The sequence below is a fragment of the Capricornis sumatraensis genome, chromosome 11 (assembly GCF_032405125.1).
Source record: "Capricornis sumatraensis isolate serow.1 chromosome 11, serow.2, whole genome shotgun sequence".
Lineage (NCBI taxonomy): Eukaryota > Metazoa > Chordata > Mammalia > Artiodactyla > Bovidae > Capricornis > Capricornis sumatraensis.
The window spans coordinates 85,398,103-85,425,932 of NC_091079.1; the positions used below are offsets into that span (position 1 = coordinate 85,398,103).

The 27,830-nt window shown below is 42.8% G+C and overlaps 1 protein-coding gene and 1 pseudogene across 5 annotated transcripts in view; both read right to left on the reverse strand.

The window, feature by feature from the left end:
* Positions 1-14,763, reverse strand: part of MTDH (metadherin) — a 57,220-nt gene extending 42,457 nt beyond the window's left edge. For all 5 annotated transcript variants that reach the window (XM_068983262.1, XM_068983259.1, XM_068983261.1 and 2 more), the window contains exon 1: positions 14,380-14,763. In XM_068983262.1, coding sequence (XP_068839363.1) covers positions 14,380-14,763 — 384 coding nt within the window. The remainder of the gene's footprint in view (positions 1-14,379) is intronic.
* Positions 14,764-18,379: 3,616 nt separating this feature from the next.
* Positions 18,380-18,864, reverse strand: LOC138088349 (small ribosomal subunit protein uS11-like; annotated as a pseudogene).
* Between the last annotated feature and the right edge of the window lie 8,966 nt (positions 18,865-27,830).

Below are 27,830 nucleotides of genomic sequence, written 5' to 3' on the forward strand. Positions count from 1 at the left end.
CCTTACTCTTGGTTTGGTTTTCTTCCTTCTGTGCTGCTCTGCTCCTTTAATGCTATCCCTTCTCATTTGTTTATGTATACTGGGGGGCAGGGATGAGGTGGGGTGGAGGAGACCATGCATAGAGAATGGTCAGAAACCCTAGAAAGGGACTTGGACTTACAGCCATATCCACATCAGGAATACAAAACTTTTATTTAATTCTATCAATACTTTCCAGTATCACCACCTTACCTGTCAATTCTCACATGCCATTTATTTCAGACCGTCCTCTCTCTAGCCAAACTTATTTTTTCAGGTTTTCTGGGGTCATCCTCACCTTTCTATGTAAGCTTTACTCCACCTGAACAGTCTCACAGCTTCAAGTCCACACAGTTCCCCATCTTTTTCCTTGGCAGCTCACAAGCCTCATATACGTGAAGCTTCATTTAACTAATCCTTTCAGGAAACTATCATAGTCACTTATAATACTTCCATTTTACTCATGTAAATGACTAAATTGAGTCATTTTATATACTGGGCCTTCTTGGTGATTCAGTAGTAAAGAACCCACCTGCCAATGGAGGAGACAGGTTCAATTCCTGGGTTGGGAAGATCCCCTGAAGAAGGAAATAGCAACCCACTCCAGTATTCTTGCCTGGGAAATCCCATGGACAGAGGAGCCAGGCAGACAACAAGTCCATGGGGCCACAAAAAGAGCTGGACACGACTTAGGGACTAAGCAGTAACAACAATTTATATACTAACTGTAAAAAGGTGAAATTAAGTGGTTAAAAACTATTAAAAAACCACCAAACAGTTATAGGAAATTCCTTTGAGACAACTGCAAACATGTTCAGAGCCACCCAAGTCACAGATGAAACCATCTCTCCTTTTGAACAGTCAGAAGTCCTCAGTCAGTGGTCAGGAATGCTCAGTGTCCATTTTATAGGCTTCCAATGGTCAGCAAGCCAAAGGTGGTCCCACGCTCCAACCCCTGCTGATTCTCCTCCCTTCTCTGCAACATCGACTTGTGTAGTGGCTAGAACTGCAGCTGTTCCTTCTGGTCTATGCAGATTTTCCAATTTTCCACTGTCTCTTGGGCTTTATATAGGCTTCATAATTATTGGGACTCCAAAAGTCATCAACAACTCCCTGCAAATGCCTGGTATCATGCAATACTGATAAAAAGCCTCCTATCCTGAAGAAAAAGTCAACAGCAGGAAGAAAGGATACACTATTGTGGTTGTGCCTCTCTTACCCACCACCAATAGCACTAATCTGGTCTCGTATTCTGCACCACTGGTCAAGAAGGCCTTGTCCTGGAAAAGCATTGTTGTTGTTCAGCTGCCCAGTCGTGTTTGACTCTGCGACCCCATGGACTGCAGCATGCCAGGCCTCTCTGTCCCTCACCATCTCCCAAAGATTGCCCAAATTTATGTTCAGTGTATCGGTGATGCCATCCAGCAATCTCATTCTCTGACGCCCTCTTCTTCTGCCTTCAATCTTTGCTAGCATCAAGGACTTTTCCAATGAATTAGCTATTTACATCAGATGACCAAAATACTGGAATTTCAAATTCAGCGTCCAGTCCTTCCAATGAGTATTCAGGGTTGATTTCCCTTAAGATTGATTGATCTTCCTGCTGTCCAAGGGACCCTCAGGAGTCTCCACCAGCACCACAGGACATCAATTCTTTTGCGCTCTGCCTTCTTTACAGTCCAGCTATCACAACTGTACATGACCACTGAGAAGACTACAGCCTTGACTATATTGACCTTTGTCAGCACAGTAATGTCTCTGCTTTTCAACACACTGTCTAGGTTTGCCATAGCTTTCCTGCCAAGAAGCAAACATCTTCTGATTTCATGGCTGCAGTCACCATCCACAATGACTTTAGAGCCCAAGAGAGGAAATCTGTCACTACTTCCACTTTTCCCCTTCTGTTTGCCATGAAGTAATGGGGTCAGATGCCATGATCTTAGTTTTTTTTAATAATGAGTTTTAAGCCAGCTCTTGCACTCACCTCATTCAACCTCATCAAGAGGCTCTTTAGTTCCTCTTTGCTTTCTGCCATTAGAGTGGTATCACCTGCATATCTGAGGTGGTTGTTATTTCTCCCGCCCGTCTTGATTCCAGCTTGTAACTCATACAGCCCGGCATTTCTCATGATGTGCTCAGCGTATAGGTTAAACTATTAGGGTGACAGCAGACAGCCGGGTGGCACTCCTTCTCAATCTTGAACCAGTCAGTTGTTCCATGCAGGGTTCTAACCGTTGCTTCTTGGCCCACGTACATGTTTCTCAGGAGACAAGTAAGATGGTCTGGTATTCCCATCTCTTTAAGAGCTTTTCACAGTTTATTATGATCCACACAGTCAAAGGCTTTGGCGTAGTCAATGTTTTTCTGGAATTCCCTTGTTTTCTCTATGATCCAGCGAATGTTGGCAATTGGATCTCTGGTTCGTCTTCCTTTTCTAAACCGAGCTTGGACATCTGGAAGTTCTTGGATGGCATAATGCTGAGCCTAGTATGCAAGATTTTAAGCATGACCTTACTAGTATGGGAGATGAGTGTAACTGTCTGATGGCTAGCACATTCTTTAGTACTACTCTTCTTTGGAGTTCGGATGAGGATTGACCTCTTCTGGTCCTGTGGCCACTGCTGGGTCTTCCAGATTTGCTGACATATTGAAGGCAACACCTTGAGGCATCATCCTTTAGGGTTCTACTGGAATTCTGTCACATCCACTAGCTTTATTAACAGCAGTGCTTAATGCCCACTTGACTTAGCTCTCCAGAATGTCTGACCACACCTTCCCAGTAATCCAGAAAAGCATTAACCACATTTAAATTAGTAAATCCCTAAATAGAAGCATGAAGGCTTCCCTAGTGGCTCAGTGATAAAGAATCCACCTGCCAATGCAGAAGACAGGTTTGATCCTGGGTCAGGAAGATTCCTTGGAGAAGGAAATGGCAATCCACTCTAGTCTTCTTGCCCGGGAAATTCCATTGACAGAGGAGCCTGGTGGGCTACAGTCCATGGGGGTCACCAAAGAGATGGACACGACTTTAGTGACTAAACAACAACAATAAATAAAAATGTATTATGTAGATTTGCTCACATGAAAAGAACTAATCACAAACTAACACTTCAAATCAAATAATACTTCCACGCTCAGTTTTACATGAAAGTAGTTTCTCTAGTCATGGAGCCTTAATATATGCAATGTCGCTTCTACAGATTAGAATTACATGAGCTTCTCTCTGTGCCCCAAGTTTAAAATTCTCTGGAAAATTTTGAGGTGTTTCCCTCTAGGGCCAATCCAAGTTAATTTTATATATAGCATCCAACCTATACTTTAAATTAAACCACTCCAAAATATCCTCCAAATTTGGTGAAAATCAACCAGTAACAGAAAATAAAATTTCTTATGTGGATAAACTTGTAGACAATGCCATGTCAGCCTTAATATTAATACATTTCCTCAAATCCCAGCCCAGATCTTTCTTAAAAATACATTAGCAAAAGAACGCGTGGCGTGTGTGTGTGTGTGTGGTGTGTGTGTGTGTCTTGGGAGGGTGATAATGCAGAATGAAAACACCCAGCTGACAATCAGGAAAATAAAAGGGAGGAGGGGGCCACACAGCAGGGGAGAAGGGTCTTATTTAATAACAATTATTTCAAGGAAATAAAGTCCTTCACATTAGTTTCCAATTTATTAATTTCATACAATTCTTTACACACTAAGTACTTTTTAGTACAAGGCATTGGGCTAGGGGCCTCAGGGACACGGACATATGAAAGAAATCTGCCCTCTGGGAGTGATAAAGTTCAGAATAAGAAGGTATGCTTAATAATAGACTTCTACTCCATTTGAATGACCTTTACATATTTGTTAAACTGATTCTAAATATCAAAAGAACCCATAGCTGGGACTTCCCTGGTGGTCCAATGGTTAAGAATCTGTCTTGTAATGCAGGGGACTTGGTTCCAATCGCTGGTCAGGAAATTAAGCTCCAATGGGCCGCTAAACAACCGAGTCCTTACTAGAGCGCCTGTGTGCCACAACTACAGTCCATGCTCAGCAACAAAAGACCCCACGTGGCCCAGCAAAGACCTGATGCAGCTGAATAAACACATAAATATTTTTTAAAAAGAATCTAATGCTACAATAAGCATATATAAGGTTTAACATTTGACACTCCTATTACTCCTTCGAAGGAAAGTTATGGCCAACCTAGATAGCATATTCAAAAGCAGAGACATTACTGTGTCAACAAAGGTCCGTCTAGTCAAGGCTATGGTTTTTCCTGTGGTCATGTATGGATGTGAGAGTTGGACTGTGAAGAAAGCTGAGTGCCGAAGAATTGAAACTTTTGAACTGTGGTGTTGGAGAAGACTCTTGAGAGTCCCTTGGACTGCAAGGAGATCCAACCAGTCCATTCTGAAGGAGATCAGTCCTGGGTGTTCTTTGGAAGGAATGATGCTAAAGCTGAAACTCCAGTACTTTGGCTACCTCATGTGAAGAGTTGACTCACTGGAAAAGACTCTGATGCTGGGAGGGACTGGGGGCAGGAGGAGAAGGGGACGACAGAGGATGAGATGACTAGATGGCATCACTGACTCGATGGACGTGAGTCTGAGTGAACTCCGGGAGTTGGTGATGGACAGGGAGGCCTGGCGTGCTGCGATTCATGGGGTCGCAAAGAGTCGGACACGACTGAGAGACTGAACTGAACTGATTTTCACTTAATTATGTAAATTTTTATTTTTAGTCACAAAATGTAAAACCCATGACTTCAAATTACTTGGAAACTTAACTTTCAAAACTAAAAGGGTAGTCTACTAACTATCAAAAAAAGTGAAATATGAAAAGTCTATGGGGTTTGGAGTGGACAACCTGGGATTAAGGTCCAACTTCTATATTTAATCACTGTGATTTTAAACATTTTCCTTGACTTAATCCTCAACTTCATCATCTGTAAATATGCAGAAAATATGTAATTTGTCTTGTATAGGTTTCTTGCTAAAGTAACTGAGAGAACATGCGAAAGCATACTTTACATGTTCAAGAAACAGTTTCTTTCCTTCAATATCCTTTCCTCTCCAAAGCTACGAAGGCCCATATCCTCATCCTATGTTCCAGCATTCAAGTCATTTTTTCATATTAGCAAGCTCAAAATGAATGTTAAGTTCTGGTGGTCAAGAGCCTTAAAAAACTGTACATGTATCCAATGGGCCCAATGCTGCAGACACAAATTCTTTTGGGAAGTTAACAGAATACAAATGATGAGTAAATATAGCCTCTCACAGGCTAGAAATAGTCCAGGCTTGCTTGAGAGACATGTTGTACTATCTTTTTTCTTAAAAAGCTGCTTATAGTCTGTATTCTAAAAAAGATTACACAATATTCACTTGATTTCATTCACTCAATATCCATTAAATGAACCCAGCAGAGTAATAAGCAGGGCTGTTAAAGCCTTGAAACGAGACAAGTGAGGCACAATCCCTGTCCTCACAAAGCTTAGACCCCAGCAAAGGAAGACAGGTATAGCTCAGAAAAAAAGCCAGACAAAAGGTATACTCTGCCCTGGCTCCCCACCTCCCCATCCCCCGCCTCTAAAAGGAGAATAGTGTGTGTTTTGAAGGAAAGCTGAGATCACGGTTGAATCCCCAATGTCTATCACCCTGGACAAGTTACTACTTGGCTGCAGTCTCAATTTGCTTAGCAAGAAATTATACTTTGCATACTGGGAAGCACAAGTATGTCCATGATTTAAAAAAAAAAGGCAAGACATCATGGAAACTCAACAGATAACAACTTTAGCTGACAGACCTAGAAACTTCCAAGTATTTGCCATGTCTTGTCACTTCATGGCAAATAGATGGGGAAACAATGGAAACAGCAACAGACTTTATTTTTGGGGGCTCCAAAATCACTGCAGATGGTGACGGCAGCCATGAAATATAAAGACGTCTGCTCCTTGGAAGAAAAGCTATGACAAACATAGACAGCATATTAAAAAGCAGAGATATTACTCTGCCGACAAAGGTCTGTATAGTTAAAGCTATGGTTTTTCCAGTAGTCATGTATGGATGTGAGAGTTGGACCATAAAGAAGGCCAAGAGTAGAAGAATTGATACTTTTGAACTGTGGTGTTGGAGAAGACTCTGGAGAGTCCCCTGGACTGCAAGGAGATCAAACCAATCAATTCTAAAGGAAATAAATCCTGAATATTCATTGGAAGGACTGACGCTGAAGCTAAATTTTAGCTCCAATTCTTTGGCCACCTGAAGTGAAGAACTGACTCCCTGGAAAAGACCCTGATGCTGGGAAAGACTGAGGGCAGGAGAAGAGGATGACAGAGGATGAGATGGCTGGATGGCATCGCCAACTCGATGGACATGGGTTTGATCAAATTCCGGGAGATGGTGATGGACAGGGAAGCCTGGCCTGCTGCAGTCCATGTGGTCGCAAAGAGTCGGACATGATTGAGCGAGTAAACAACAACAACATTTGCCATGTGCCAATCACATGCATTATCTCATTTAGTGGACAAGACTTGGTCAGTTTCTTAGTTTTAGTTAGGAAGAGTGCTGATACATATTCAAGGTAGAACAATTTCTTGTCATTTATTTAAAAACACAAACTGTGTGCTTCTTTCTGTCAAATGCTGTGCACTATCAATTACATAAGCTAAACATTACAGTACACAGCTTCACTCACAGTAATTTATCTACTTGCTTTTAAATTCAACCTCAATTTTAAACTCTTAAAAACTAGAAGAATAATCTTATAAATATGGCCTAAAAATCAAATTTGTAAAAATCTTGCTATGTATCTTGAGATATTTCCTTTAGGATAAAGATTCTTGCACAGGCTTCCCAGGTGTTGCAGAAGTAAAGAATGTGCCTACCAATGCAGGAAATGCAACAGATGTGGTTCTGTCCCTGGGTCAGGAAGATCCCCTGGAAGAGAATGGCAACCCACTCCAGTATTCTTGCTTGGAGAATCCCATGGACAGCGGCGGGTGGCGGGCTACAGTCCATGGGGTTGCAGAGGTGAATACGGGAGCACACAAAGATCCTGCACCTTCTGAACAGCTAGCCAAAACTAAACCCTCTTCAGGAATTCTAAAACATCTTTTTGTTGAACCTAGAACATCAAGGATGCTCAAAGCTACTTTTATAAATGATACGTAATACCAATCATATGGCCAAGTTATGCTAGAGAATTTTTGAAACACTAAATAAAGCATTGGTTTTTAAGGTTTTATATCAGATGGGTACTGAGATAAGGATTACAGGTGATACAGTGGACACATATCCATGTAGTTCTTTCTCAGATGGATCTGAGAAAGTAGTTTCTGAGATCATCTGAGAGTAGTTTCTCTCCAAACTACTAGCACCGTTGGAGAGAAAATAGAGCAAAAAACTAGTCAGGAAATCTCTGGCAAGCCAGGGGTTAGGACTCCATGCTTTCACTGCCAAGGGCCCAGGTTCAATCCCTGGTTGGGGAACGAAGATCCCAAAAGCTGTATGGTATGGCCAAAAAAACGAAACCAAACAAACACAAATTAAATACCAACTCCCCTCCACCCAAACAAAAAAAAAACTTGTCAAGCAACACCAACTCCTCACATCTCTTGATTTTGTTTGAATAATACTAATTTAAAAATGCTTTCAAGGCTTTCACAACCTTGAAAAGTAGTACATTACCCAATAATGCTGAAGTGCAACAAAAACAAGTACTCAGAGGGTTTACTGCTGCTCTTGGTATCTGAGATGAACACAACTGTTAAAGGTCTTTTCTGTCACAACTATTAAAGGTCTTCTCTGCAGCACCTCTGGCAGAAGAAAATGACAGGATGAAAAAGTCCTGTCATATGACCAAACAAATGAAGGCAAAACTCTGGAGCTGCTGTAAAGGTCATTATAATTTTCAGCAAAAACTTCTGACTTTTAAAAGTAAAATTTAAAAGCAATAAAGTTGTAACTCACTGAGAAAATCAGATTTGTTCTCTGAATGCAGTGTAATATCCTGGAACATGCTATCAAAACCAGAGCGGTATAATGATAATAACAGTGAGTTCTTAAGCTAGAAATCAGGATATTGTTTTGCCTTTGAAATGGCCTTTGCTCTATGACCTTGAATAAGTCAATCTCTCTGAATCTCAAGATTCTTTTTTTTTTTTTTTTGGTAAAATCAGGGATATTTGTTTTACTATTCCTCAGAATTTTTAAATTAAATGAGTATTCAAGGCTTAAAACATTAGCAACTTAAAGGGAAAAAGAAATCCTATAGATGTCATGTAACTTTAGTGATACCTGAGATAACAGGGCAAAACCACTACCTATGAATAAAAGACATATAATCTTATTGAGAGTATCTTAAAAGACAAATTTATTTAGCTCAATAACAGATTAGACCATCCAGCTAAACAGTAAGATATCATTTTAGATCATTCAGCATTTAATTTAACAAATAGTTACCAAAGGCTCTAATATGCCAGTCACTGTTTGCCATCTGATAGCATGGCTTATAAGAGAAAAGAAAACCCGGAGCAAAAGTAAATGGAGAAGTTAATAAACAATTTACAAACTATAACAAAGGAAACACGAAAGACTGAGACAGAAAATAGAAGGGGATGCCTATTTCAAATAGGGTGATTAGGAAAGTATTTTCTAGGAGGGTGAGTTTCAAAGTTAGATCTAAAGGCTGATTAGAACAGTGGGTCAAGTTTGCAGCACTGGGTTCTGAAAGAGCATGAGGAAGTGCAAAGGATTACTGTGAAGGTAGCAAATGAGAGGAAGCTGACTCAAGTTTGCTTAGAAAGAAAAGCAGCTGCTGAGCCGTACAGGAAAAAAGTTTAGATTTTAAATGCAAAAACTACTAAAATGTTGGTTTTAGACAAGATGGCGATTTGCTTTTAAAAAGCCTCGTTACTAGGGTGTTGAGAAATGACTGGAGGCAGCCGGCAGAAGCTAGTGCTGTGCGAGTGAGTTACGGTGGAAACAGAATGAGAGTAGCTGGACTAAATATATATTTTGGAGATAAAAATGATGGTACTTGCTGAAGGACCAGATATGAGGTGAACAAGATGAAGATATAGGAAAAGGGAAGAATCAAGAATGATTCTTAAGATATCTGGCCTGAATAACTGAAGGAAAGGCAGAGTCATTTACCATTTACAGTAATGGGGACAACTGGGAGAAGGCAGGGTATTATGAGTGCTGTTCTGAAGATGTTAAAGTTTTTGAGATAAACATCAGGTTTCCTACTGAAGAAATCAAGTATACATCTAGACATGAGGTTCTGGAGGTAGGCCAAACAGTCCAGTCATTGTTGTTTTAGTCAGTCAGTCACGTCCAGCTCCTTTGCGACCCCATGGTTTGTAGCCCACCAGGCTCCTCTGGCCATGGGGTTTTCCAGGCAAGAACACTGGAGCAGGTTGCCATTTCCTTCTCCAGGGGATCTTCCCGACCCAGGGATTAAACCTTCATCTCCTGCATGGGTAGTCAGATTCTTCACCAGTGAGTCACACTAGGGAAACCCATTAGTTCAGTTATAGATACAAACAAACAGTTGATTGCCATTATTTGGAGATTCCATATCCACAAATTTGCCTACTAGCTAAAAGTTACTTCTAACCCCCAAATCAATACTTGTCATTCTTGGACATGCATAGAGTTACAAAAAAAATCTGAGTCATTCTACAAACACATTCCCAGGCGATGCTCTGTTTTAGCTCTCATAAAAAATAAATATATAAAAGAGAAACTAACTCTAACTGGGGAGCTAGAGAAAAGCTTTACAGCAGAGGGAGCAATGTAGCTGGGCCATTTAAGGATAGGTAGAAATTAGCAGAGATACAGAAAAAGGGGGCCTTTTAGAAGAAATCATATGAATAGAAAAAGGTAGTATGAATAGAGAGACACTGACATCTAGCTAATGGTAATGTCTTATGGGTAATGTGCTCAGTTGTGGCTCTTTATGACCCCATGGACTGTAGCCTGCCAGGTTCCTCTGTCCATGAAATTTTTCAGGCAAGAATACTGCAGTGGGTTGCCATTTCCTTCTCCACATATGGGTAATGGTAAGAGATAAAATCTAAGATGGGATTAGATCATGAAAAGGCTTGAGAGCCATGCCACTGAATTTTATTCAACAGGTGTTGGGGAATTACTGAAAAGATGTGAACTCGAAAGTCACATGATTAGAGTTGGGCTTCCTAGGTGGTGCTAGTGGTGAAGAAAGAATTCACCTGCCAGTTCGAGAGACATAAGTGATGCAGGTTCGATCCCTGGGTCGGAAAGAATCCCTGGAGAAGGGAATGGCTACCCACTCCAGTATTCTTGCCTGTAGAATTCCATGGAGGAGTCTGAGGAGCCTGGTGGGCTACAGTCCACAGGATCGCCAAGAGTCAGACATCACTGAGTGACTAACACTTTAAAAGATTTAACTGGCATGAGTGGGTAGAAAGGATTGGCAACAAAGGGACTGGAAGCAGGAGAACCAGTTAGGATGCTGTTAGGATCACCAGCAAAAGGTAATACAACCTGAAAGTAGGGCAGTGGCAGTGAAACTGGAAAAGAAGTAACTACTACAAAAGACACAGCTTACTGTCAGAATAAGCTACTAGCTGCAGACAGATGGCCCTTACAAAATTTACGCCATATGAGGCAAACACAGCCATTTTTCACTGTAAAAATAAAAATAAAAAGGTGGCTCACATGGATGTCTTCTAGGCATAAAAAACAGAAGCAAGCTGCATACAATACTTTGGTGGGTCATTTTACTGTATTATACATTCAATAACGACTTGTCAAGTGCCAACCACTATGCACGGTTATACAGTAGCAAATAAGACAAAACACTATTTATTGAGCTTATAGATATTAACAATTGTACTATGGAAAATCTTTATTAAAAATGAATTTTCTTTGATGATGATCTTGGTTACCTGCTTCCAGTTGAAACACAAAGCAATAACTGCTAAAGACCAGCTATTTGAGATGTTGCTTAGTTGCTAAGTTGTGTCCAACTCTTTGGGACCCCATGGACTGTAGCCCACCAGGCTCCTCTGTCCATGGTATTTCCCAGGCAAGAATACTGGAGTGGGTTGCTGTTTACATCCATCTAAATCACTGTACAGGTTAAGTCAAGAAAAAAATATTTACTGAGTGTCTACTTAATACTCATGATGAATGAGGTGTCAAGAAAAATACATGTAAGAAAACAGTGGTAAGCCCAGTGAAAAGTGTCACCCCCTTCACTTTTAACAGGGGAATGAACACAAAAACCTATGGCAAGGTATTAGGGGATAAAAAGCAAACGAATACAAGAATTAAAAAAAAAAAAGCTTATGAAAAAGATTTTAAAAAGCTAAATGACATCTACTCTATACATAAAAACAGGCAACTGGAAACAAACTGAAAATTTGAGTTGTGAAATCTGGAATGATTTAAGAGAAAACTTAAAAAGGACAAAAATAAATTCAGAATGTCCTTTCAAAAAAACTGTAGTTGACATCCCTGAATCCACTTGAATCAGAATTAAGCATATCCAAAATGTTTATCAGAATGATGTAGTAATAAAAGATGGATTATAAGATTAACATGTCTGCACCTAGAAATCTCTCTTACACTTTGAATCTTATGGCACTACTACACTCGATTTTCAAATAGGCAAGGGCGCTTGTTAAAAAAGCAGATTCCCTGGACCTAGCTCCACAGACTCTGAATTTGTATCTGTAGTTGGACTCAGGAATCTACATGATTTAACAAGCATTCAAATAACTACTGCAAGTAGTCAGGGTGAATAGTCTGAGGAATGCTGCAGTGTTTTACCTCAAGTAAGATGTTCAATTTATAAACATGACAAGCTAATGGAAGCAAGGTTAAATGCCTCACTCAAGTTTAGAGTTCCAATTCCTGCCAGGCCTACAGAGTTAAAAGTCTTCTACCCTCAAGCCTTTGCTATTTCTTCAGCCTTTCCCAATATCCAGTTCCTCCCCATTTCAAGTCAAATTCCATGAAAGGTTTTTCCTGGCTACCTGGGTCCTCACTAAGGTTGCACTGTTAAGTTTCTGATTTTTTTCCACAACTGGAATAAGAAGTTCCCTGGGGAAAACTGAGCTTTTGCTTTTGTATCCCTTTCACTGTAAGACACAAGAATATGGTTTTCCTTTTTTACTGCCTTCAATTTGCAAGCAGTATCCTGCTTTTCCCCAAACAGAAACTTGAAGCATATGAATACTAACCAACTAATAACTAACTAAATGGAAGCTTGGATTTCTCAACCCTATAAAGCAGCGTTTTTCTATAGGTCACCCCTCAAATCAAATGTGAAACGTATTTAGTAAGTCACAAATATCATTAAAGAACAACAGAATAGTGTGTGTGGGGGGGTATTGTAAAATGTTTTCTTTTCGTTGTGGTCAAAACTTTTGAAAGCCACAGTTTTGTAAATGTTGATAAACTTCTCCAACACATCTTTACTGTTAGGTAGGCAAACATATTTGCTTTCGCAATTAACACTGAGCCACCCTGTCAGCCTTTCCATTCTCTGTTCTCCAAAGCTAATAATGGATTTATTTATTCATTCCCCCTAGCACAAATACTAAGTTTGATGAGCATTTTTCACAGCACAAGTTCCACAGGAGCCTGTCTGTCTTTCTTCTTCGGATGGGTCATCTTGTGATGCACTTCCAATGGGCTATTAGCACCCGTCTGTTGACCCAAGTCTGTCTGAAATTCGAGAGGCGCAAACAGGGCTTTGAAATGTTCACAACCTGTTTCATCCATACCGGTCCTAGGCTTATGAATGAATGTGATTGTTTTCAAGATCACCTTCTTTCCTATTTTGGAGCCAGGTTTCCACCATAACATTACTTTCTGGTAAACATTGATACTCTTTACAAATTTAAATATAATTACATAGCTTCCAAATCACTTCTATTTTCTCTTCTCCTAACCTAAGGCAGTAGTCATACTAACAAAGTTGTATCTGTTTCTAGTTCTTATACATATCTTGCATCCTCTTAACCAGCAGGTCTAATCTAGACCTAATAATGCATTAATTGTGACCTGTCACAGCTCTAATACAGTGTCATCTTTTGTATTGTTACCAACCATATTCTCATGACTTTAGCTTGAATTCAAATCTGACTTCCTCCATAACTTTGCTAAATTCCTCCAAATCCCTCCCACTCTCTAAACCTCATTTACACTGTTCACACCTCTACAGCACCTGTCAGTCCACAAAATATTAGAATTATTTTTGAATCTGTCTCCTATATTAGTTTCCACGACTAACTTTCACATGCATACCGCTCACTGTCCAGCAAAAAACCAGAGGGCATTTCACATAGAACCTTACTGTGCTGAAAAGGTGAGGCGCTAAAACCAGTGGCTGCAAAAACAGGTTAGGAGTTGTTTCCAATTTTGCACACCCTCCATACTCTGGTCAACTATACGCTATTTTTAAAGAAGTAAAATAAAACCATGAAAGTTCTAATGGGAGAACCATGGGGGACATGGCAATCAAGGCTGCAGAAATAAAAGGGGAAGGCACGATAAGACGGTCGTGATGCTCTCTGCCTTTCCACACGTGGTCCGGTAAATGGGCGCCTGATCCCTCTTCTCAGCCCGGCACCATTCTGCTCTGTCATCCTTTTTACCCTATTTCAAAACCTCCCACACCGCTCCGCTGAAGTTGCCTTGGCGCCCTCTCAGAGTGCCCTGTACCCCAAAGTACGTTAGAAGACAGATTCCCTCTTGCCGGGCTCCTGTTCCGGCCTCCAGCGGCCACATGCGCCAGAAGCAGAGTGGGCAACCATTTCCCTTCTAGAGCCCTAACTAAAACGGAAGCGTGTCCAGACCTGGGTACCTTTAATCCTCCAGTAAGCCCCAGAGTTTTTAGGTCACCGTTATCTCCTCCACCGCCTCCCACCTCGGCGGGACCTGAAGCACGCAGGCTCTTGGCTTCCAGGCGCAGTCTTGCCACAACTTCCCAACGCCACCCTAAGGTCCCGTCGGCCTCCGCACACACAGGCAGCCTAACCCAAGTAGGCCTCGGGGCGGGGGCGGCGGCTTGGCATGTCATCCGGGCGGTCAAGGGTCCCCAAACTGTCTCGACCTCCGGGCGGCTTTTATTTAAACGTACCCCCAAGACAGTCTAACTTCCTTCCTCCAAAGCGTTCTGCCCCACCGGGTCCTATACTTCCTGAATTTCCACCATTCCCCAAGAAACGTGTCCACCGATCGCCGCCTCCGCCTGGGAGGCTGCATCCCGGCTCTCGACTATGCTCCCTCGGTCCCCTTTGCCGGATTCCCGGCGGGAGCGGCTGGGGTTTGGCCCCCCAACCCCCGACCACCCCGCCGCTCCTCCCCTACTCACTTTGGGCTTCTCCGGCAATTTCTTCCGGTTCTTCTTCTTTTGCTCCTCGCTCCTGAGATTCTTCAGCACGCCTTGGTCGTCAGCGGCCGGGGCCGGCGCGGCCGCCGCCGCCTCCTCCCGCTTGCGGGGCGGGCTCCTCCGCTTCTTGCGGGCGCCGGCGCAAGCCGCGGCCCAGCCGTAGCCGAGCAGGAAGAGCAGCAGCAGCCCGAGCGCGCCCGTGCCCACCAGGATCACCCAGCCCGGGTAGCGCTTCGGCTCCAGCCCCAGGTCGAGGCCCAGCTCGGTGCGCAGAAAGCCCAGGCCGACCGAGAGCATTTCCTGCAGCCGGGCCGAGCCGTCCTCGGCCCGCTGGGCCAGCTCGTCCAGCCAGCTCCGTGTAGCCATCTTCCCTCCCCGTCAGGGGGAGCGGGAGGACTCACGGGATGACGCCGGGCCGCGGAGACGCCGTGGAACAGTCGAGGGAAGCGAGGACGCGCCGGGGCCCGACCGCCTCAGGCCCAGCGCATTGCGGCCGCCCCTCGCGCCGGAGCCGGGGATCGGCCGCGGCCGCTGCCAGGAGGACGAGGGGGTACTCCCCCGGTTCCCCCCTCGTCAGAGCCTCACTCCGCCGCCGCCAGAAGGAGGGGGACGGCGGGAGGGAGTGTCTCCAGTGGCGGCCGCTAAGCGGCGTCTCCGCGCCAGTGCCGGGCGCCCGCTGTCCTCCCTCGGCGGAACAATGGCGGCTCCGGCCGCGATCCACGCAGCGGGAGGCGACGGGGGGCGGGGCGGGTCGCGGGTCACGTGGACCCCCCAGTGGGCGGGGCGTAGGTGTCACGTGGGCGCGGGCGAGGCCGGGCGGGGCGGAAGCCGTTGGAGGGAGCTCGCAGCTGAGGAGGTCGGCGGGCACGTTTTCCTGCGTCTGCCGGAGGCGCGCCGAGCACTGGGGACCGGTGACTCTGGGCCGGAGGTTGGGAGGGGTTCACTGGAGGAAGCCTCTGCGGAATGGCTGGTGGCCAGGAGCTAGGAGACGTGGCGCTTTGAATGGGTTTAGGGGAGGGGCTCTTGAGGAAGCCTGGGGGCCGCGGCGGGCCGGGGAGGCGGGGGAGCGGGGCGTGCAAGAGGGTAAAGAGCTAGGATGTGAAAGCTGGACTCTGAAGAAAGCTGAGCGCCGGAGAATTGATGCTTTTTGAACTGTGGTGTTGGAGAAGACTCTTGAGAGTCCCGTGGACTGCAAGGTGATCTAACCAGTCAGTCCATCCTAAAGGAGACCAGTCCTGGGTGTTCATTGGAAGGAATGATGTTGAAGCTGAAACTCCAATACTTCGGCCCCCTGATGCGAAGAACTGACTCATATGAAAAGACCCCGATGCTGGGAAAGATTGAAGGCGGGAGGAGAAGGGGACGACGGAGGATGAGATGGTTGGATGGCATCACCGACTCAATAGACATGAGTTTGAGTAAACTCCGGGAGTTGGTGATGGACAGGGAGGCCTGGCGTGCTGCAGTCCATGGGGTTACAAAGAGTCGGACACGAGTGAGCGACTGAACTGACTGAGGAACTAGGTCACGGGGTGTAGGTCCAAGTCGCCCTAGTAGCTGTCTGCTTTTCTCCGTTCTTTTTCTGGGAGTAGTGTTGGGGTGGAAGCAGATTCTACTCACTGGATCACGGATCCAGCTAGACGCTTCCAGAGTTGGGCTCAGTTAAGTCCGAAGCCGGGCACTCTTCTTTCGGGGCCTAGGTTTCGTTCACAAGTTAAGTTTGTCTCAACTTACCCATGTTGTGTGTCTACAGTTTGCCTGCCTGACCAAGGGCGCTTTCGCGTGGTTTTCTCTCCTTCGCTCCTGGCTTTCGTTCCTGTCATTCGCCAGAACTCAAAAATTGGAAGGCACGTGGGCAGTATTATTTTCCTATTGCAGTTTAATACGAAGTAATGTGAGGCATATTGGATTGTGTTTTACATGTAGATGAAGTAGTTCCTTCGTTGCGTTCTATTTTAAGCTTTTGTGGAAGATCACAGATAATTTCCAATAATCTTTTTTGTATGCTGCGTTGACCATATCTGGGTAACATTAGGAAGAAGTGAATTTTCAGATCTTAAAAATACAAAGATGATATTCACGGCTGCCTTAGGGTTTTGACATTATATTTCCCTATGAGAAAACTTAATGTGTTATCGTTAAATGATAATTAGCATTTTTAGCAAGTGTCTTAAAGTGAACTAAATACAGGCTTTCTCAAAGAATAGAAAGGGGAGTAATATTAATAAGTACCGAATGCCAAAAATGTATTTAGGAGTATTTTGACCTACTTTGCAACTGTGTTGTAACGCATATTGTGATTAATGAGTGAAAAGGAGCTTGGTAAATAATAAATTGTTGCTCTAGCCAAGCTTTATACAGACTTGTAATTAAAGACTGTAGTTAAAGATAGTGTAAATTACAAGGCCAAAAACTTGGAAGATGTAATTGGAACTACTTTATCTCTAAAAGGTTCCAAATTCCATTTATATTTATGAAAGTAGGTTTACAATTTTACATTTATGCTTTGGTTCCAGAGACATGAGGGATATCTTTCCTAAGAAGCCCATTCTAGGCGAACACGTGAGGGCTTATGAATTAAGCTATTATACAGTAATAGTAGCTGGATATTCCAGTTCTTCGGCAGTCTGGCAAATACTGATTATGTAAAATCCTATCACCTTTTTTTGTGTGTGTGACTCTCCTTTGACCTGAAAATGTTTACTGTATATGGTAATACAGATAATAATAATTTTTCACATATAGCTTTGTGTCTTTTAAAGTAAGAACAAAAATGGATTCATACACTAATTACTGTTTTACATTTAATGACAAACACAAAGTGACATTTTAGTGACATATTTAATGACATCAGCATTCATGTCACTTGATAGAACCCAGCTGATAAAACTCACCAGGAACATACTAGTAGCCCCACAATGTTAGGTTTGTTAACTTGCTGCAGAATGAAATTTAGGTAAAATTTAAATGAATCAGTGCTTTGAAAGATTCAAAGCAAAGCAAGTGGTGTCTAAAAGAGATAATATCAAGCCTGGCCTGGAATATCCTAATTCCTTGAAAATGGTGAAGTTAAAAGAAATGTTAGATGTCATTGCTGAAACCTCTTTTCTTGAAGCAACTGGGTTGGAAATAAAGACTACTAATTGGGAGTCAAAGTGACCCATACAATGGAATACCACTCAGAAATAAATACATGAAGCGGCATAGGTGAATCTCAACATAAATATACCGAGTGGAAGAAGCCAGGCCAAAAAGAGTATGTAATGTATGATTTCATTTATATAAAACTAGAAAGTACAAACTGATCTACAGTGACAGCAAATCAGTGGTGATTTGGGAAGGCAAGTGAGAGCACGGAGTGGTGGGAGGGAGTGATTACAAAGGGGCACCAGGAGACTTTGGGGAGTGATGGATATGTTATCTTTATTATTCTGGTTTTATGGGCATATGGGTTTTATGGGTTTATATGTGTCAAAACTTACCAAATGTGTACTTTAGATATTGTAGTTTATGTCAGATATACCTCAATAAGACAGTTTACAGTTTTTTGAAAAGTGACCTACGTGGAAGGAACAGCTGCATACAGGAGTGGCGTGCTCCATGTTCACTGATAGTATTTTTAACAAAGTTTTTACCAATCTATAATTTTAAGGTTTCTCAGCGGTATATACTTGATAATTTTTTTTAACAGGTTTGCACAATAAATACTTATTCTATGATCTGGCTCTACTATATAGTTTATTTAACATAGTTTATTGTTAGATAGGTTATTTACAAGTTTTTTTGTTGCTGTTTTTGTTTTTTGCCATTAAATGCAATTCTGTCATGAATACGCTTGTAACTGAATAGCTTTGTGAATACCCATAAGAACTTCGTGAGGATAGAATCCTGGCACTGTCATTGCCTGAGCCATAGCCCACAGCAAGTAACACTTTTAGTTTGAGAGTTTTTTTTGGTTTTGTTTTTACATCAAGGCAGTTTATTAACAAAACAACAATCTGAGGAGTCCTTTTCTCAGATTGTGGCCATGGAGACCCCTCTTCCTGTGGGTGCTGTCGGAGGGGATGGGGGTAACATTCTCAATCCGCCCAGTCTTCATCCCTGAGCGGGCAAGCGCTCTGAGCGCTGAGTGGGCTCCTGGTCCAGGAGTCCTGGTCCTGTTTCCTCCTGTGGCCCAGAGTTTGATGTGGAGGGCAGTGATGCCCAGCTCCTTGCATCTCTGGGCTACATCCTAGGCAGCCAAGTTGGCAGCATATGGAGAGGGCTCATCTCAGTCTCCACCTTAATCCAACCAGTTACACGGCAGATGGTTTCCTTGCCTGAAAGATCGGTGCCATGGGCAAAAGTGTCGATGAAGGATGCAAAGGTGTGGCACACACCAAATACATTTTCTTCTTCTTCAGCCACCCGAGGGCCAAGGCTGATGGCCTGTTTTTCTTTTCCCCTGCAAGGTGCCATTTCTGCACATCTCCAGAGTCTTATCACTGGAAAGAGCTTAGTTTGGAAGTTTTAAGAGACCTAAAGAAGTTCTGCCTAAAGCCTCTCATTTCACAGAAGGGAAGAAAGATGCTTCAGAGGGCTAAGGGTTGTACCACAGAATCAGAGTGGCTGGATTTGTAGTAGAACCCAGTGTTAACTGTTCTTGACCCCTTGGTTTCTCCTCTCTTTTCCGTATACCCAGTGATTAATTCTTGGGATTAGTGTGTTTGTGTTTGTTTGCTCAGACTGCCAAAACAAAATTCCATAAACTAGGTAGCTTAGACAATGAAGATTTCTCAAGCTCAGGGGACTGGTTTTCTTCCTGGCTTCCAGATGGCCACTTCCTTGCTGTGTCCTTGCATGGTGGAGAGAGAGCCAGTGAACTCTGATGTTTTATAAAGATACTAATCCTGTCAGATTAGGGCCCCACCCTTATGACTTCATTTAACCTTAATTGCTTCCCTAGAAACCTTATTCCAAGTAACAGTCATGTTGGGGTTAGGGCTCCAACATGTGACTTTGGAATGGGGACAAACTTTCACATTTCAGTAAAGCTTCCCAGGTCCCACAGTTGGTAAAGAATCTACTTGCCAATGCAGGAGATGCCAGAGACTCAGGTTTGATTCCTGGGTCCAGAAGATCCCCTGGAGGAGGAAATGGCAACCCACTCCAGTATTCTTGTCTGGAAAATTCCATAGACAAGCCTGGTGGGCCACAGCCCATGGGGTCACAAGGAGTTGGACACATACACACACGTGTAGGTTACACATGAATATATAGTGTTTTTATCTCTTAAATTAGGTTATGGGTACAAGAGTGCCCCTTATCTCTACTTTTTGTATACCTGAGATACTTTGTAATTAAATTTAACTGACAAAAATGACAAAAGCTATAGTTTGCGCAGAAGCTAGGCAAAATAATGGAGGCTCCTGTGGCTATAGGGTTGTGGGGTTACCATACCTTATGGTGGGGAATGGTATACTGGACCATGTCTATGGGTATCCCTTTAGGCCTTTTAACCCCTTTTGCTCTGATTTCATGCTCAGAATGCCACAGCCATTTTGTAATGAGGCATCTTTATTGTAAGATGAGCTGACTTAAGTAATCTGATCCTCTTTGAAGTTATATTTACTAGTGTAAATCATACATTCTCAGTGGAGCAATATTGTTCCCACAGGGGATTTCTCAGTGTTGGCTTTGGGGGCTAAAAAATTGTTTTTTAGTGTACAAAGTACAGATTTAATACACTACATGCAAAGATACACAATATATATGTGACATTAAAACTTCATAGGAAAGTATCCAAAAAGGCCCTTAGAGGAGTGATAATGAAAAACTAATCGAAAAATACTGGTGCAAAGGAAGAAACTGGCAGTCTTTCATCAGTTAGATGTCTGTGGCTTTAGTTAATCAGTTTCTCCGGATCATTAACTCAATCTTTTTTTTTTTGGCTGTGCCAGGTCTTCATTGCTGCTCAGGCGTTTCCCTAGTTTTGGGGAGGGAGGGCTACTCTCCAGTTGCCGTGCGCAGGCTTCTCTTTGTGGTAGCTTCTCTTGTTGCAGGGAACAGGCTCTAGGCTTGCAGGCTTCAGTAGTTGCTGCTCCCAGGCTCTAGAGCACAGCCTCAATTGTTGTGGCCCATGGGCTCAGTTGCTCCATGGCGTGTGGGATCTTCCCGTAACAGGGATTGAACCCCATGTCACCTCCATTGGCAGGGAGACTCTTCACCACTGAGCCCCCAGGGAAGCCCCTGTTCAATCATTTCTTCACTGGACGTTTATTGAATCCCAGCTCTTTGGTTTGAATGCATGCTGCTGCTGCTGCTAAATCACTTCAGTTGTGTCCAACTCTGTGCGACCCCATAGATGGCAGCCCACCAAGGCTCCCTCATCCCTGAGATTCTCTAGGCAAGAATACTGGAGTGGGTTGCCATTTCCTTCTCCTTAAAAATCTCAGAGCCTAGTGAAGACGATGGACCCTTTCTTAAATGGCTTTAATGCAGGAGAGTATCACTACAGTAAACTGATTTAAGCATGAAGATTGTACTGGATGCTGTGATGTACCTCCCGGGTCCTGCTTTGGTAATGAAAGAATTTTCCCCCAACTCTGGGAATGTCGCCAGTGAATTTGAGGTTCTTCACTGAGAAGTCAAAGATGAAGAAGAAAGGTTAAGAAAGTAAAGTGACAGTTTATTTAAGCATGGTTTCTTGCCAGCTGGCCCCTGCCCTCATTTCTCTGCTCATACCTAGCCACCTGCCTACTCTAACAGGAGTATTACCAGGGGCCATCTCTTAGGTGTCAGATTTTGGGTAAATGACTGAGGAAAACTTCCTCAGCAAAGGTCATGTCCCCATTCAGGGACAACCTACATCCAGTGACTCATCAGCCTGGGGCTGCACAGTCCTGGCCTTGTCCCACCCTGGGTCAGTTTTGAAAGACCATCCCAGCCCCACAGTACTCCTTGAGCTTGGCTGAGGATTGTTGGTACTGTATCTCAGCCTAGTTCTCGCCCTACTCAGTCCCATTTCCTTCTTTTCCTCCCCCTGGTATTCGTTCCAAGAGCGCTTCCTTATATGTTCATCTAAAAGTCTACTTCACGGAGAACTCAGTCTATAACAGTTTGCTGAGGATTTACAAAGTGATATCACCAACAAGGGAAAGGTTATTTTTGCATTTGAAGCAGTGGAACACTTTCAAATACTATATATTTAGGTTCAGTCTAGGAGGATGAGTGGGATGTTGCTACGAAGAGAAGGAAGAGAGTGGAGAGGAGTTTCCAAGCATGAGGACCAGCAAAAGGGAAGGCTTTGGGACATGAGAGAGCATGGGACGCTTGGATTATGGTGAGTACTATTCTATAACTAGTGATGGAGTCCTTAAGATTTTGTGGAGGGATTTGAAGAAGAAGGAATTCTTAACAATGACTCTTAGGTTTCTCACTTCCAATTGGATAGATGGTGGTGCCATTCATTGAAATGGGGAATATTGGAAAAGAGCTAAGTTTGACAACTTGAGATTAGTAGCTTTGTTTTATACACATTGATTTTGAGAGTACAAATTATCCAGATAAGTTATCAAATAGGCAGGTACACATGGATGTGGACTCCAGGGGAGAGATGAGAGCTGTGGATACCCCTTAGTTTCCTTGCTCTGTTCACACTCATTTCTTAATCACTGATGCTTTCTGCTTTTACAAACCCTTTGCACCGTGTATGAAATTCATTTGTTGCTTTTCCTAGTTAATTTCCACTTATTCTTCCTGTCTCAAGTGAAACATCATTTTCTCCTAGGTGCTGTGCCCAGCATTGACCAGGTCACTCCTCATGTCGTGTATATTTATGGCCCCATGAAATTTCATAGTACTCATTGAAATTATTTCACACTTATTCATGTGACATTTGCAGAAGACTCAAAAAGTTTTTGAGAACATAATATACCACAAACACTGCCATTTTGGACTGAAAGGGACAGAGTAGTGAAGAAGGTATGGAACTTCCAAAACTTTACTGGCAAGAGGCAGGCTGAGAAAATTACTCAGTTGCAAACTGCACTACTTTTCTTGAGAAAGAAATGGAGACTCAGAGCGTAAAATCAAGAGTCCAGAGGGTGGAGTTAGACTCACGGAGAATTATTCTAGACTTTCAAAACTAATCCAGGAACTTCCAAATTTTCCGAGCTATGTTTCAGGATTGCTATGGACAACTGATGGCTTTGTACCTCTAATTTCCCCTCAGTTTGAATGGGAATGTCTGTAGCTATTTTCCTTTGCTGTAGTACCATTGTATGGTGGATGTCTAAGGAGAAGAAAACTTGTGTTTAGTTTCACAGTTCCCTCAAATTGAGAGAGACTGTGCTGCAGGAGATATCATGAACAAAACTACACCTAAGGAGCTTCATCTGTACCTGGACCTGATTTAGATGCTGAAATCCTGGATCTGAGCAGATGCTCTAATGGGATGGATATACTGAGGGCCTTAAAAGAGGATGAATGTGTTTTGCATGTAGAAGTGATGTGAGTCACTGGGGACCAGAGGGTGGACTGTGGTTGGCATTTTTCAATATGTCCCCAGTGATCTCTGCCTTCTGGTATTTATGACTTTGTGTAATCTCATCCCCTTAAGTAATTTCCTTCTGAAAACCAATAAGCTACCTTAACATTGAGAGAATGTCATTTCTGTGATTCAGTTACTAAAGATTCTGACTTCCATCTGGCAAGGCGCCCTTCTCCCTTCATGACTCTGATGAAGCAGGTTGCCATGTTGAAGAAGCACAAGTGGCAAGGAACTGAGGGCAGCAGCCAGTTGCAAACTGTGGCCCTCAGTCCAACAACCAGAAAGGACCTGACTCCTGCCAACAACCACGGAAGTGAGCTTGTAAGCAAGTCTTTCCTCAAGTGACCCTTCAGATGAGACCTCAGCCCTGGCTCATGCCTTGGTCGCAGCCTTGAAGAGACATTAGAGGATCTGGAAAATGTGAGCTAGTGCACGGGTTTTAAGTTGCTAAGTTTGTGCTAATTTGTTACACAGCAGTAGAACTGATGTATCTACGATAGTGTCAAAGTTGGAAAAGATGGGCAAAAGTCAGTGTTTGCAGGGCTATGGGGGAACAGACATTCTTGTACAATGTTGATGAGAGAAAAGAGGCACACAGCTTTCTGAAGGCAGTTTGGCAACATACACATTTTAAAAATCCAAATCTCAAAAGGCAAATGATTTTTTGATTCAGCAGAGTCCATTGCTAAGAAATTGTCCACAAGAAATAATCAGACCAATACACAAAAGTGGAATCACACAGTCATTACATTGTAGTTTACAATCTCAAATATTGGAAGCAACCAAAGGAAGTGATTGTTTGAATGCATTGTGACATATATAAGGATAGGAATATTATGCAGCCACTAAGGAATATGACATATCTATGTGTATCAATTATTCACTGACATGAAAAGCCTACCTCTTAAGTGAAAACATCAGCTTACAGAATAACATGGGTATCAGACCATTACAATTTTAGAATATGTGTGTGTATATACATGGATTGAGAAGCATCTGGAAAGACAGTCCCTCAAATCTGTACAGCAGTGTACAGCAGTAGGATTTTTTTGGAGGTTTTTAAAAAAGCATTTTTCTTTATACTCTTCTAAATTATTTGAATATTTCCTGTGAATATATGAGTCACTCAGTTATGTCTGACTCTTTGTGACCCCATGGACTGTCACCTGCCAGGCTCCTCTGTCCATGGGGATTCTCCAGGCAAGAATACTGGACTGGGTTGTCATGCCCTCCTCCAGGGGATCTTCCCAACCCAGGGATCAGACCCAGATTTCCCACACCGCAGGTGGATTCTTTATCATCTGAACCACCAGGGAGGCCCATGTGAATATATCCTATCCTTTAAATCAGAATAAGATAAAGGTTTTGTTTTGTTTGCTTTTTTGAAACTTTACCTTCAGGGTGAGTGTGTAGCACGTAATATAAACAGCCTCAAAAACCAAAACAGAATGGCACATCTGTGCATCTGTACCCAGAGAAGTCACTGAGTTTTGGGTACATTTTAATCTGAATGGTGACTAATGATACAAGGGAGACATAAACTGTGAAGCATACAAGATTATTAATTGTCTCTGTGCCAGGTAAACCCGAAGCATCTGTGCGCGCTCAGTCATGTCTGACTCTTTGTGACCCCATAGACTGTAGCCTGCCAGGCCTCTCTGTCCATGGGATTCTCCAGGCAAGAATACTGGAGTGGGTTGCCATTTCCTCCTCCAGGGGGATCTTCCTGACCCAGGGATCAAACCTGCGTCTCCTGCTTTGGCAGGTGGATTCTTTACCTGTATGCCACCTGGGAAGCCCAAATCTGAAGCAGTGGGAGCTATTTTGTATGGTACACATTTGGGCTTCACCCATGGCAAGGTTATAGCAGGAATCTGCCTAGAGAGCCCAACTTCTGTCTTCTGAAATATTCTTTCCTTCCTTCTTCCTAAAAGGTTTTATTCATCTTTCAAAAATTGGAAAAAACTTATTATTGACCAAGAGAAAAATTTCTCTCAAGAGGATAATCATTTTCATGTATATATATATATATAAAGTTTAGTGTAAATTTAAAATGCCTCCCTGAAATGCTTCCTAAGAGTTATAATATTTACTTAAGTATTCTGTTTCATTTAGGCCTATTTTGCTGAATAATGCCACCACTAAACTTTAAGATATGCTGATTCATGTCACAACCAGTAGCTTCGAAGTTTTCTGTTAAGTTTTCAGAGGTATTTTTAAACTTGTGAAAACTTTATTACTAAAAGGAAAAACTTTTTAAAAATGTGGTGAGTCACCTCTGCTGGATGAGAGAAAAAAAAAATTCCTCAAACCTCATTTAAGACCTAAGGTTTGTAAAAATGAGTAGCTATTTTGGTGGCTGAGCAGAAAGGAAAGACACAGGTGTCCATTCTGGCAAAGACCAAAATCTTTATGTAAATTAGTAGCCTCAGATACTCAAAAACTGACCAAAGAATTGATATTATAGTGTTCTTGCCTGGAAAATCCCAGGGATGGGGGAGCCTGGTGGGCTGCCGTCTGAAGTGACTTAGCAGCCACCTCAGATACTCAAAAACTGACCAAAGAATTGATACAGTAACCGGAAAGGTAAACTTGGCAGTTATTAAGCTATATCTAATAAATCCTAAGTTTGATGCATCACTTGGACTCAGTGAGTTTTTGTTTGTTTGTTGTTTTGTTTTTTCTCAGGGTATGGTGCAAGTTCTGTCTGTGCTGTGACTCTTTTTCCTGATGAGTTATTTTGTGGGTGCATGTAGAGAATTTTACTTCCCTGACGCTGAGGCCTGGTAGGTAGAAAACAGGGCCTGTTTGGTGAGAATGAGAGTAATGACTTGGTCAGCTTGGGCTGCCTTGTAACAGAGGACCAGAAGCTGGATGGCCTAAACAACAGAAATTTATTTTCTCATAGATCTTGTGACTGAAAGTGTTAGATTAAAGTGCCCTCAAGGCTGTTTCTGTGGAGGCCTCTCTCCTCGGCTGCAGACAGCTGCCTTCCTGCTGTGCCTTCACGTGGCCTTTTGACTGCGTGTGTGTGGGGAGAGAGGGATCTCTGCTGTCTCTTCCTCTTTGTTTTGTTTGTTTGCTTTTTGGCCGTACTGCGGAGCTTGCAGGATCTTAGTTCCCCAACCAGAGATCAAACCCGGGGCTCCCAGCAGTGAAAATGTGGAGGCCTAAACACTGTTCCGCCAGGGAGTCCTTCTTCTTCTTATAAGGACCTTAGTCCTGTCTGATCAAGACCCCACCCTTATAGCCTCACTTAACCCCAGTTACCTCCTTAAAGGCACTGTCTCCAAATGCAGTCACACTGGGGGTTAGGGTTCCACTGTAGGAATTTCAGAGGGGACACAGTTTAGTCCATAACACAGGATAAGATCTGGGATTGTTCTTTGGAGTCTTTAAAGGCAAAAATACCATAAAATTGGTTTGCTGGTATCTCTTATTAGAACATAAGCACCATGGCGGCTGACTTGTGTACTGTGGCACCCCTAGCACTTACTGCACTAGGCACTATTAATATAAACATTTGTTTACCTAATGAATGAACAGATGTGGTGACTGAAGAGTAAGATGGGGTGGAGGCTGTTGGCAGTGATCTGGGATGTGAGGTACCCAGTGCCCAAATCCAGTGGTGGTGGAAATGAGATGAAGTGTGACATGTGACAGAATGTGAGATAAAGGGGAGAGAAGAATCATGGATGATTGACTTTCTGTTTTTGAGTGACATGGTGACCATGAATCCATTAGCGGCAAAAGAGAAGTTGAGACAGGTTAATTTATTACCATAAATCCTCATTTTGTGATGAGATCCTGCCCAAGACTTATTTATATTTTGTGAAACTGAAAGACCTTGTAGCTTCTTCCAGATGCTCTGTATGACTTCTCTGAAGGCTATGTGATTTCATTCTCATCCATCAACATTTAACTTACCTGACTTACCTCTCCCACCCAATTTTGGTAGCCCAAAGAGGATTAGAAAGACTAGAGACACACATTTCTTCTCCTCTTCTAATAATATTACTTCTATGTTTTATTTGTCTTCTGTGTTTTATTTGTGGTAGTGTAATAGAAACAGATTATGGTCTAACTGACATCACAGTGAAACAAAACTTTTAGCACTAGTGCTCTTTATTTTAAAATTATTTCTCTCTTTTTTTTTTTCTGACTGCTTCCTTGCCTTTGTAACTCTCAAATTTTTCTTTCTTACTTAGTTCTCTAGTTGAGTTATGTATGAGATAAGTTTGCATCTCATAGCAATATACTTTCTGAAATTGATATAAAAATCTGTTTATATCAGAAACTGTTTGAACATGTCCATTATCTCTTCTGAACAAATTTACCTTCAGTTCAGTTCAGTTCAGTTCAGTTCAGTCGCTCAGTCATGTCCGACTCTTTGCAACCCCGTGAATCGCAGCACGCCAGGCCTCCCTGTCCATCACCAACTCCCGGAGTTCACTCAGACTCACGTCCATCGAGTCGGTGATGCCATCCAGCCATCTCATCCTCTGTCATCCCCTTGTCCTTCTGACCCCAATTCCAACCAGCATCAGGGTCTTTTCCAATGAGTCAACTCTTTGCATGAGGTGGCCAAAGTACTGGAGTTTCAGCTTTAGCATCATTCCTTCCAAAGAAATCCCAGGGTTGATCTCCTTGAGAATGGACTGGTTGGATCTCCTTGCAGTCCAAGGAACTCTCAAGAGTCTTCTCCAACACCACAGTTCAAAAGCATCAATTCTTTGGCATTCAGCTTTCTTCACCGTCCAACTCTCACATCCATACATGACTACAGGAAAAACCATAGCCTTGACTAGATGCACCTTTGTTGGCAAAGTAGTGTCTCTGCTTTTGAATATGCTATCTAGGTTGGTCATAACTTTCCTTCCAAAGAGTAAGCGTCTTTTAATTT